The 13,480-nt window shown below is 46.4% G+C and overlaps 1 protein-coding gene across 2 annotated transcripts in view; it reads right to left on the reverse strand.

Annotated features, from left to right (window-relative positions):
• The window catches only part of LOC146870411 (uncharacterized), a 1,711,658-nt gene that overhangs the window by 1,552,041 nt on the left and 146,137 nt on the right, over window positions 1-13,480 (reverse strand). For both annotated transcript variants that reach the window (XM_085640891.1, XM_085640893.1), the window contains 2 exons: window positions 3,988-4,599; window positions 889-1,077 (listed from right to left, as the gene is read on the reverse strand). In XM_085640891.1, coding sequence (XP_085497017.1) covers window positions 889-1,077; window positions 3,988-4,599 — 801 coding nt within the window. The remainder of the gene's footprint in view (window positions 1-888; window positions 1,078-3,987; window positions 4,600-13,480) is intronic.

The raw sequence follows: 13,480 nt of genomic DNA on the forward strand, positions 1-13,480 counted from the left end.
ACCTGTCTCCACACAGAGGATACCTGTCCCCCCACAGAGCATACTTGTCCCCACAAAGAGTATACCTGTCCCCACAAAGAGGATACCCATCCCCACACAGAGGATACCTGTCCCCACACAGAGGATACCTGTCCCCACACAGAGAATATCTGCCCCTGAAGGATACCTGTCCCCACACAGAGGATACCTGTCCCCACACAGAGGATACCTGTCCCCACACATAGGTCCCCTCATGTCTGGTGCATTATGATAATTTACTTCCACTGGGTTTGTCTAGCAGCCCTGTCAACACAAACAGAACATTTGAAAATCTGAAGAACAAATTGTATAATAATTTAGCTAAATTACTAATCATGGGTGTGAAAATAAAGGACTACTCCAGATTTTGAGGGGAAATCTGTAAATGTACAAGTCCTGAGGGTTCACATGGAGAAAGAGAGGTCGGTGTGGTCTTTTAGTGGACTAATGTGTCCATTGTAAGTAGGGGCCTGTGTTTGACCTCATGGTCACAGGTGCAAATCCTGGTGGGTCGACTCACCCTTTTATCCTTCTGCGTCGATACAATGAGTACCATTGAGTTGAGTAACAATAAACTTCTGTTATTCAGTGCCAAGAGGCGATTCTGGGTGAACGTGCGCTTTACAAATACACATATTATGTTATCAGCTCTGTGGCTCTGTCTTAAACTAAGGGATTTTGAAACAGACTCATCATGGTGTGCAGTTAATGACCCAGGGGTCCTTTGGTTGAGGCACATATATACAGCAGCAATAAGGCGGAAGACGCCTGGTTGTGTTCGGTTACTCTGAGGCTGGGCAGACCCTTTTAAAGATGACACGATTGTGGACCTCATGCCCTGGAGCAGAGGGGAGTGGTATGAGAGCTTACTTAAGGAGACGGCATCGTTGAGGTTTTCTAGAATCTTCTTCTGGGGCGCATTCACCTCCCCCTCCAGGCGTGCCGGTGGCAGGATCTCCAGCGCGTGGGTGGCACCTGATGCCATGGTGGTATTGAGCATGGTCGCTGCCTCTTCGGTGGGCTGTCGTGTGGGTAGTCTGTCTGTAGCCTTGACACTGACTGAAGGAAAGGAGATGTGAAAGTCATTGAGAAGAGGTGAATGACTAACAACAAGGCAAGGTCCATGGTCTGGGCCTCTGAACCTGTGTGGGCTTGGTGATGGGGTGCGTCGGCCAGAGGGCGAGATCTTGCAGGAGTAGGGGTATTACAGAAGGTGGTGTGTAACTCAAATTGCCCCACCAAATGTTTGCTATAGAGTCAAACATTTCAAAACCCCACACAACAAGTCTTATCTCAAACCTCGTGTCTCGCGATGTATTCGAGAGTCCATCTGTGAGACGAAAGTCGCCTTGGACACCTTTCTATATTGGATTTATTTTTCAGTGCTTCAGAAATAATCATTTAACCATTCATTATGAAATTTTATAACAGACTCAGAGAAACAAAGAACATTACAAAGCTTCAATTTATCATACATGGAAAGCATTTCCAAATATTTTTTAAAACATATCATTCTATTAGAAAATGTACATTTTGTGTTAACTCCACTTTAATTAATTATCACATTTCATACCACAACTTTCAGACTTGGAGTTGAGTAACCTCTTTCTATTTAATAATGAATCTAGCAAATGCATTTGATAATTGGTAACACTTCAAAATTAAATATCTGCCTCTCTTTCCATGCGCGCTCCCAGCATTTTAAGGTCTGTCTTTAGTTTTACGGATCTATTGATAGTTAATGAGATATGAGGCAAAGTTTTGCTCCAGGGAGCACATTTCTATAATATATATTAGGGTTGTGGCCAGATGACATTGAAAAGGTTGATATTTACTCTATATGAAAAATTTGAATATGGGGCTATAACATGGGATAATATAACATGTTGATAATAAAATATTCAGCCTGTAAAGTTTTACTTACCAAGAATAAACTATGAATCATTTTATATTTCCTGTTTCTTCTATCCATTTTCTAACCATTGTACAATACAAGTCTCCATTTATAAAATTCAGACTTTTGTTTAAAGCAAAATTAAATTAACTACATTTCTAGCCACTAACACTTGATACCAGGATGTGCCCATCCTCCCTAACCTAGTTATACACGTGTATTTCCAAATTAATCACTGCTTCGGTATAAGTGCCCCAAAAAAGGTGGCTTAGAGCAGTCTGTTGACTCTCTATATTTACCAGTCACTTGCAAACGAATAGCCTGACATACAAATCTCGCTAACCCATGGTTTTAGTTACGTTAATGCAAATTTTCACTTAATGACACATATAGCTAAAGTCATCTTTTCAGATCGCTAGTCAACTGAGTAAATTACTTTCTGAAACGACAAGCCCAAAACTGTTTGTGATTAAGTGAGATTAAAACACCAATATGGCTTATCAGCAAGTGTGATGAGATGTGTGTCAAGGGACGCACCTTCGTCTGGTTCTCTGTCTTGCAACTTCATGTGATTTTTCTAGCTTTCTTGTAGACCCTGACACCTTTGTAAACATAATAATAATACTAGCTTGTAAGTAGAGTGATCCCTCATCATTTTGAGATAAAAGTGTAATTGTCAGATACAAAATGCACCTTATTCTACATCTGTCTCACCTTGAAAACTTTTCAATGCTCCCTTTTGCCTAGTCATCATAGCCAATGGCTATACTAATAAGGGGAAAAAACGATGCCAGGAGACATCTTTGTCAGGTCACGTGTTTCTGGTTCACATTTAATCTGGGGAAGAGTCGCTGTACAAAGTTTGAAAGTTTTTTAATAAAATCGCTGCTAAATCCAAGTTTCTCTGAAGCAATTCAGAGAAAGCCCCAGCTAATCAAAAGCTTTTTCTGTATCTGCTAACAATGAAGAGTCTCTGAGTCCATATTAACAATCAAGAGCCCCAGAGTCCATATTATCTTAATTCGATGATTCCCGGTAAACAAATTATCACAGAATGCTAACCTTTTTTAAATTATTTGGACTAGAATCAATATATCTTCATTGTTGTGTTGAACATAAGAGATAATTCAATTGCACAAAAAATTACCTTTATTCTTATTAAATGTAATGAGTTCATGCCATGCCTCATGGTAAATACCACAAAGATATTCACATTTTCTTTCAGTTTGGCTACCAAGTCTACCCACTTTCTAGCTTTGTTATTATGCTCATGACATGGAACTTTTAAAAGAAATACGCTTTTTTTCAGCTCATGCCACACGGTGAGCAGTAGTGGGGAAGGTTTCATCTTATTTGAGTTTGTAATGTTAATATTCCTGCTTCTGAGGGAGGAACTTTACAGGAAGTGAATGAAGAACTAAATGCCCGTAATGGAGATTCCGCTTCAAACTCAGGCCATAGATCTAGCAACAGTATATGGATTACGTAGACTTGTGAAGTGGCAAAAACTCAAAGGTCAAAAGTACCACTCACTTCAGACACCAACAGACACCAACCAGACAAGTCACGAGAAACAGCAACTTGTGAGAAAGTGTTCAATACAGAGATAGATAGATAGATAGATAGATAGATAGATAGATAGATAGATAGATAGATAGATAGATAGATAGATAGATAGATAGATAGATAGATAGATAGATAGATAGATAGATAGATAGATAGATAGATAGATAGATAGATAGATAGATAGATAGATAGATAGATAGATAGATAGATAGATAGATAGATAGATAGATAGACAGAAAGACAGACTGACTGCTAGATAGATAGATCTCCTAAGACAACAACCTGGGAGAGACACATCATCACAGAAACAAATTACCAGAGACATCTGCGGTCACTTACCTTAAGAGACAGTTAACCCGTGACCTATTTACTGGAGACAGATCTCCAGAACCACCATCATGAAGAGACAGTCACGAAAGCAATGTACTCATGTTAGACTGGTACCCAAATACCTGTAGAGGAGATATCACCTTGTCTCCTACTTTGCGAAATAAGTGACAAGAACTTACCGAGAACCAGTGCTTCATCTGTGGTCTGGTTAGGGCCCTCCAGATAAACCTTCCTCCCTTCCACAGAGGCCTTTGTTTCTACTGAAATATTCTGCTGCTGTAGCGGTGGGGTATTGAAACCCCTTCCTGAGGTCCTCAGCCCTACCAGGGTGGCCCTCAGTTGTTCCATGGAGATCTTCCTGCCCGGCACTGATGACCTGAGCCCCTCAGGCTTGGTTCTCGGGCGATCCAGAGGAGTCTTCAACGCTCCTACCAATGACTTGAGTCTTTCCGAGTGTGTCCTCTGGAGAGGCAGGTTGGTCTTATCACCTCCCACGGTTGTCTTAAGTCCCTCCAGCTGTGGTTGCCAATGCTCGAGGCTGGCCTTCATACCTGCCACGGGCGTCTTGAGATCCTCTGGGTGGGTCCTCAGATGCTCGCGACTGTCCTTCATACTTCCCACAGTTGTCTTGAGCCGTCCTGTTGCAGTCTTTACCTCCTCCACGTAGCATGCCCATCCCACCCTGGATGTCTTGAGTACCCCTGGCTGGGAGTCTTTTGAGCTCTTCAGAAGGTTTCCGATTAGGTCAATCACCTTCTCCGGATCTGGTTCTTTGGGATTCTCCTTAGAAGCTAAACGTACACAAAGGGGTCAGGGAAAGAAAAGAGAAACCAGGTGTTATAAATTTGAGTGAGCTCTGATTCAGCCATAACTAATATATCTATGCAAATGGCCTAGGAATGATAAGAAAACATGACACCTACAGTTGCTTGTAATCGACTCCAGACACTTAAAAACTTTAAATACAGGACAAAGGTTAGATGTGTTGCTAGACTGACCAAGACTGCGAATAGATGCATGGGGCTCAAGTGTTTGTTGATAAACCTCAGCACGAGCCCAGCTGAAATAGGTGACCACAACAAGTGATTAGAGGGTCAACTTTGAACCTGGGGAACTGTGTTCGAGTCTCCCCGTGCCTAACAAAAAATGAATTTGTCCATCTGTAACGAAACTGGTTCTCATGTAAAGCGCTCTGATACCCAATTTCTCGGGTCTAGTTTGCGCTATATAAAACCCTATAAAAAAGAAAAGGATATCTCCTTACACCTACATCTGATTTGATTATGAAACACGCCCATACCAAAGCCGCACTCCCCACCATCCATGCATGACGCGATTAAAGAAAAATACACAAAACCAGACAATTAACAGCTTTCATACCTACACCCCCAACACCCTACACCAGTGGAGACAACACACTGAAAGGCATTGACTCCATGACAGACATACATCCTCACACCCCACTACAGACACACTCTGATTGCAAAGATTAAGACAACTTACCGCACCCTGTGTGAGGCACGCATACAATCTGACAGGAAGTGGGGCTGGAGACACTACTTACCGCTTAGTATAACCTATATAGTCTAGAATAGTCTTATGTATAGTATAGTCTAACCTTGCATTTATAGAATTATATCAAGCATATATACAGAATCTAATGATCCACAAAAAATCATTCAGTGGTGCTGGAAGCATTGCAATAGGTATACATGCTGTATCAAGGTTAGATATATTGGATGTATCATGGGTTTCTTATCTTCTAGATTTATAGCCTTAAAAATGAATGCCTGAAAAATGTTTTCATCTTTTCATTTAATTTACTGCCTTGAAAAAGAGTGTGCTCCTCGAAACACGTGTTGGCTGTTTCTGCAGACGAACAGATGATCTTTTAAAAAGTGTTGAATAATAGACTGTGCATCTGTTTGAAATATACTCAAGGACTTGGTGGGATTTATTTAAGTTTGAGGCCATCACTTTTGGATCAGGAACTCTTATAGGACAGTCTGGACAGAGACACGCTGGCACGGCTGGCTACTGCGGGTCACTGTCAGACCGTGGGGTGTATGTGGGGGGCGGGACTCTGGCTGGCCCCACACAGACACACTGGCATATCACTGTCAGGTCTTATTTATTTATTTGCTATTGTTATAGCATGGACATGACCCGAAGGCATCAGAGCGCTTTACAAAAGTAGCATGATATAAGGGCCCAGTAAGTAACAGTTACAATAATTACATTCAGACAAATTGCTAAGGGTGGGCGACAATTTCCGTTCCACTCGTGGAAATTGTGACATTTCAACATTTTCGCGTTCCGCGCGGAACGCAAAAATGTCGAAACTTTCGCGATCCGTGGCGGAACGGAAATATGCAGGGAAGGATTCATTCTGGCACAATGCTCCTGTCATTAAACCTCAACAGGAAGCACTTACAGATATAAATAAAGCAGGTGCATCCATGAGTTTCTCGAGCGCAATCCCCGTGTAGTTCCTGACACCAGGAGGTTCTGTCTCCTCATCTGCTGCTCTGGTCGGTCTCTGACCCTTTATAAACAAGAGGCATGTGAACTGCATAGAAGCCCCGCCGTTTGGCCCCATCCCACACACCAGCGGTGTGCAACGTCTTCCCGCCCTTTCCCCACTATGATGGACAGCTCACTTGAGGGACCCCGGTGCCCATCGGCGCGGTGGCAAAAGTTACAGACACACATGGTCGCTGGAGACAACTCTTCTGGCCCTTTACGCAGCTGTAGTGTAGGGAAAGCACTACACATTTACCCACCGAGGTAGCACTTACTGATTAGCCAGTAGAAAGTACTCTAGTTGAGTAGAGGTCTTGCATAAAATGGTGGCATCTTCTTAAGTAAATATACATGGCAGGATTCACTCTGGCACGATGCTCCTGTCCCAAAAATTAAACCTCAACAGGAACCACTTACAGATATAAATAAAGCAGGTGCCCGAGTTGAAGGTCAAATTCAGTAACGCATTAATCTGCCCAAAATCTCCGCAAGCACGCAAAATTTCGCGTGTTCGCAGTGATATTTTGTCGTTTCGCGATATTTTGCGAAAGACAATTTCGCAAATTCCGCCCACCCTTACAAATTGCATCAGTAGCTGTGGCCAGGGCAAAAGTAGCCAATGGACAAGGGATGTACATGGTTCAAGCATCGATTAAGATGGTGGGGACACACAGTGAAGGTAGTGTGTCTCCTGGATAGAGTACTTATGTATGGTTGAGGGTGATTAACCCAGGTGTCAATCAAATAGGAAGAGCTTGGGGTCCTTTTAGAAGGTGACTACGCAGGTTGTTAGGCGAAGAGAGGGCGGTAAGGAGTTCCAGATTCCTGTGGCACTACCAGAGAATGACTGGCTCATGTACCGTTCTCGACCGAAGGTGGGAGTTCCAAGAGCAGGGACTAGGCATTTCTGGAACCCTTATTTGCTCCAGAGATTTTCAGTTTCTCATTTAGATAGGAGGGTGAAGAGGAGTGCATCGCTCTGTGGGTAATGCAGGCGGTTTTGAATTGGGCCAGAGTTTCAATGGGAAGCCATTGGAGAGTTAGCAGGGCCGCGGAAATGTGGTCACATTTCTTGAGACCTAAGAAGAAGCGCACTGCTGCAGCCTGTAGTGTTGCCCTCAGTCGGCCACAATGAACTTTGCGAATGCCTGAGAGAAGGGCAATTCCACAGTATAGTCTTGAGAGGACGAGAGATTGCCCCACTGTTTTGAGGTCTTGTTCCGATGTCAGATGCCCCACAGCTGCCTGAGTTGGTGTTGTGCGCTTTTGACCGGGGCTGTGGAGATTTAGATGATTGTTAAGCGTGATACCAAGGGATGTAGCACTCTGGACAAAGGCAGGTTAGCCATCCAGGGCAGGAAGATTAGCCAGCCATTCCTGTACTGGGATTTTTGTTTTCGGAGGTGAGAACAAAAGAAATTCTGTTTAGTTGGGTTGAGGTTTGGATTATGGTTAGACATCCAGTTTTGAATCTTTAGGAGCGGGATTGAAAGGAGGGCAAGGTGTTCAGGGGAAGACATTCTCATGTATATTTGAGTGTTGTCAGCGTAGAGGTGGAAGGGAATACCAGCGTTTCTGAGAATCACACATGGTGGTTCTAGGTACAGTTAAAGAGGGTTGGGGAGAGGATCGGGCCTTGAGGGACCCCTTGATGTACATTGACTGGTCTTGGGAACGCAATGCCCATTTTCACAATTTGAAGCGGTTGGTTAGCTAAGAGGAGAACCAATTGAGGACTGTGCCTCCGCAGCCCATGCGTTGTTAAAGACTGCGAAGGAGGTCCAGATGGTTGACAGTGTCAAATGTAGTGGACAAATCCAGGAGGACCAGGAGTTAAGAGTTCCCAAATCGAGGATTCTAAGGCTGTCGTTGATTATTTGTAGGATCGCAGTTTCTGTACTGTGGCCCTGGCAGAAACCTCATTGGAGAGAGTCTAGGAGGTTGTTTGTTCGACTGTGTGAAGTGAGCTGGGAAGCAACGCAACTTTCAATGACTTTGCCTAAAAATGGAAGTGTAGAGACTGGGTGGTAGTTGTTCATGCTCTCTGGGTCGAGAGATTGTTTCTTCAAGAGATGAGAGGCTTAACCCACTTTTAGTCGTTCTGGAAAAAGGCCCTGTTGAAGAAAGGAGTTGACCATGTTGGTCTATAGGGGGAGTAGATGCGTGGCAAGAGATTTGCTGATTGACCCTGGAATGGCATCCTGAAGGTGGTTCAAGGGTTTAACTTTGAAGATTGGTCTCATTTAAAAATGGGGTAGAAAGATAACAATGAATGAATTGCCTAGCTATGTAGAATCCCAGCTTCTTGAGGTTCACTGGTGTGTAGCGAGATATGGATTGTTGATGGTGACCTCAGCTAGGCCTACCAGTGCAAGGGGTTCGCCCTTCTCTGCACAGAGTCCTCAGACCAATAGGAAGAAGTTGGCACAGAAACTGGAATAGAAAATACAAAGTTTAATAAACCTCATGAGGTGGAACTACATTCACACAGCACCCTTCGGTGTTGAGTGAAGTAGCACACTGAACAGAAGAATCATGGTCCTTTTATACCCACACAGGGGCTGAAAAAGGCGGTACAAGTACACATGAGAAGAGTTATGCACATAGATGGTCATACAGAAACTGCACAGTCAACAAGTAGGAGGAGTAATAAGTTGCTGACATCAGTTAGAACAGCCTGACAGTTCTATACTAGGAACAGATGCACTCTACTAGCGAAGCACATCTGCGCATGTGCAAGACTCTGGGAGAGGGAAACAGCAAATGTCCAGCACATAGCTAACTAAAATGGCTGCCAAGTACAAAATGGCTTTCAGCTCATGCTAAGAGATTAATGCAATCTTCAACAGATGGTCCTTTTAGCATGAGCTAAAGACATTCCCATAATCCAGTAAGAAATATGCATATTATTTTTTTTTCATAATTTTATCAATATCCTAATTCATTGCCTGGTGGGCATTTCTCATTCTAAATATTCTCCCTGTGTCGATTTGAGCCTCACAGGCAGGCTTTTGTTGTTCCCACGGTGGAGCTGCACAACTCGCAACTCAGGAATCACGGCCCAGTTTCAAGGGAAAAGTTTCTTCTTTCAGGATAGGGCAATCACCCACCAGGGCAAATGTTCTCAGCGATCCTGTCCAGTGTCTCAGGCAGTGCACCAGTTTTCTTCATTTCAATCTAACAGGCACCAGAGACACAGCACCTGTACCCTGAACTCAAGTCCTTCCCTAACTCCTGTATTGCTCTGCTGGCACACTGCTCTTTCGTTGAGGCCATAGATTGCATTCAGTGTGCCCAGGTATCTCTTGACCAACAAAGGTGAAAACTTTACAGCCACTTTGGGACCAGGATTCAGTGGCCTGATGCTAGGATCTCTGAAGCAACCCTTGGTTACCTCAAGCAAAAACTTTCTCGCCTTCCTGGTCGGTCTGAGACTCTCGGCTGGGCATCAAAAACTTGATCCACGATTTCTCCTTTCTGATTTGTGACCCCGTCTTTCGCCCAAGACAGTGGCAGGGGTACACACTTCACATCCCAGTGCTTCCGGCCTTCTACCTTCACTGAGGTCCTGGTTGCCAGCAATGCCTGTGCTGGTTACCTTCACTTTGACTTCAAGCTGGACTGGTGCTGACTCTCCAAGCTGGATCTGATGACCGCGCCCCTCTGGCAATGGTTGTAAGGCAGCAAATATCTATTGGTGGACAGAACAAAAGGTCTTTAGACAAGACACAGAAATAATCTATCAACAGAGAGGATAGTCTCAGAATACTTCCTAGTCTAGGGACGCCCCATATATTAGCAAGGCACCCAAGAACCTCTTTCATCTATGTGAGAGTAAAAGAAACAACAGCCTGGACCTATTGGCAAGTATAAAAGGAACTCTTTGGTGAACTGACAAGAGTAATACGTCACCCAATCCCAAGCAGCCAAGGAGGTCTGTGTTCATTTACTAAATTCTGAGGAAAATAGAAAAACAATACAGACATACTCCAAATCCTTACCTCTGTATATTCCTATCTTAATCATCTAAAGACCCTCAAGAAAAAAGGAAATGTTCTACACTTTTAGACTTTGCATTACTTGTACAGGACTGCAGACACTTCTAAAATGATTTCTCTTAATAAAAGCACATACATTGTATGTTTAGGACCATGCTCTCATGTTATACGAGCAACAGGAAAATCTAAAACTGCTACTTTAACAGTGATTCCTATTACATAAAGAACTAAAAACTTCAACATAATGGGTACATTTTCTCCAGCAGAACATCTTGTGACAAACAGACTCCTATAAATCAATATTTTCCTCAAAAATGTTTGCTAAGGATCACATGGGCATCTTCTTTGCATTCTATTTTTCACAATCCAAACTATGCAACATCACTCATCATGGGCCCAAACCCCGATGCCTGGAACAACACCTGGTGGCCCCCCACCCTCGGAAGCCTGCCCACCCCCACGGACCACGCACACAACCTGGGAATCATCCTGGACTCAGAGCTCAAAATGGACCGCCGGATCAACTCCGTCTCGTCCTCCTGCTTCCACACCCTCCGCCTCCTACGTAAGACCTTCAAATGGATCCCCCTCGAACACAGAAAGACTGTCACTCACGCCCTGGTCACCAGCAGGCTCGACTACGGCAACGCACTCTATGCCGGAATAAACAAAAACCTCACCCGCAAGCTACAGAACATCCAAAACGCCGCCACAAGACTGGTCCTCAACCTGCCAATAAACTGCCACATCTCCCAGCACCTGCGCACACTCCTCTGGCTCCCCATCGAAACTAGTCACCTTCAGGATGCTAACCCACGCTCACAAGGCCCTCCACGACACCGGACCAGCATACCTGACCCGCCGACTCAAATTCCACCCACCCCAAAGGACCCTACGATCAGCCCAGCTCTCCTATGCCGTGGTCCCCCGCACCAGAAAGACCAGATTGGGAGGCCGCTCCTTATCCTTCCACGCGGCCAGAGCCTGGAACGACCTTCCGCTCCACCTCAGACAGACATCACTCCCCATCTTCCCAAGAAACCTCAAAACCTGGCTCTTCGACTGACCCCCTCTTTGATGGACTGGGACCTGCGACCCTCCCCTCCACCTCCAGTGCCTTGAGACCCTTACGGGTGAGTAGTCGCGCTTAACAAACACCTGATTGAGAGATTCCATGCAGGAGTTGTATTTGTCAGTGGCCTCATTAATGTTAAGGTGGGGTGTAATCGGGATAAGGGTGGGAACGGCCATGGAGGTCATGGTTTCTGTTTCAAGGTTGGATGTGTGTGAGTGTGGGGGCTCTTGCTGGCCCTGCACAAACACAGCGGCACAAATGGAGTGCTACAGGTCACCGCAAGTCTTGGTGTGTGATTGTGTGTGGGGGTGGAGGCTCTGGCTGGCCCGCACAAACACACTGGCAAAGCTAGTTGCTGCAGATGACTGTCAGGTTGGTGTGTGTGTGTGTGTGTGTGTGTGTGTAAGATAGTGTGGGGTTCTGGCTGGCCCTGCACAGACACACCAGCACAGCTGGAGTGCTGCAGGTCACCACAGGTCTTGTTGTGTGTGGGGGGGTGGAGGCTCTGGCTGTCCCTGCACAGACACACCGGCACAGCTGGAGTGCTGTAGGTCACCACAGGTCTTGGTGTGTGTGTGGGGGGTGGAGGCTCTGGCTGTCCTTGCACAGACACACCGGCGCAGCTGGAGTGCTGCAGGTCACCGCAGGTCTTGGTGAGTGTGTGGGGGTGGAGGCTCTGGCTGTCGCTGCGCAGACACACCGGCACAGCTGGAGTGCTGCAGGTCACCGCAGGTCTTGGGGTGTGTGTGTGGGGTTGGAGGATCTGGCTAGCCCCGCACAAACACACTGGCATGGCTAATTGCTGCAGGTGACTGTCAGGTTGGGGTGTTTGTGTGAGTGTGGGGGTTCTGGCTTGCCCTGCACACACACATCTGCACAGCTGGAGTGCTGCAGGTCACCGCAGGTCCTGGTGTGTGTGGGGGGGTGGAGGCTCTGGCTGGACCTGCACAGACACACTGGCATGCCAGTTGCTTCAGATCACTGTCAGGTCTTTGTGTGTGTGTAGGGGGCTCTGGCTCACCCTGCCCCTCACAGACACAATGGCATGGATGTGTGCGGAGGGCACCGGCAGGTCTTGGTGTATGTGTGGGGGGGAGGAGTGTCTCTCACGGACACTCTGGCACAGCTGGGAAAGTACAGATGCTTAGAGCTAATCACCTCTGGTTTATTGAATCAGAGGAGCAGGCCTCAGGCCTGCATCCATGAGTCACCGCTGGCAGCATCAAGCAGCGCCCACCGATGCAGGATCGGATGTGCGACCTGCAAGCACCGTGCCACGTCACCGTTGGCAATATGCTGCCCCCACTGAGGCAGGCTCGGGCCGGTAACCTGCAGGCACCCAGATGGAGGGCCCGGTGCCACGTCCACAAACCTGCCAACCGACGAGCCCAAAGCTTCCAGCCCGTACATCCCTTCTCTCCCCGGCCCATCTGGCACCCTCCATCGGTGCCTGCACACTCTCGCTAACAACAGTGTCTCAGCAGAGCCAGAAGCTGCCAACAACAAACTGGTCTGCTCTGTCCAAGGGGGCCCAGGGGGCGCCAGACACACCTTCACCCATTCACCCAAACTGCATGCATGTGTGTACAACAGGTAAACCCAACTCCAGGGGCGTGCCTCCAGGGTGCCCCAGTCACACTAACACCCAAATAACTGTAAACAGGTATGTGTACACGTACATCAACTCCAGGGGCGCGCCTTCTGGGTGCCCCGTTCACCCAAACAACTGTAAACAGGGGTGCAAACAGGTACACCCTGCTTAAGTGGCGCGCCTCCAGGGTGCTCCAGTCACCCTATCACCCATACAATTGTAAAGAGGTGTGTGGAACAGGTACACCCTTCTTCAGGGGCACACACCCAGGGTGCCCCAGTCACCCTATCACCCAAACAACTGTAAACAGGTATGTAGAGCAGGTATACCCTACTTCAGGGAACCTGCTGCAGGGTACCCCAGTCACCCTATCACCCAAACAACTGTAAGCAGGTATGTGGAGCCGGTACACCCTACTTCAGGGCACCCGCTGCAGGGTACCCCAGTCACCCTATACCCCAAACAACTGTAAACAGGTGTGCGTA

The sequence above is a fragment of the Triturus cristatus genome, chromosome 1_1, assembly GCF_964204655.1.
Source record: "Triturus cristatus chromosome 1_1, aTriCri1.1, whole genome shotgun sequence".
In the NCBI taxonomy this organism is placed as follows: domain Eukaryota; kingdom Metazoa; phylum Chordata; class Amphibia; order Caudata; family Salamandridae; genus Triturus; species Triturus cristatus.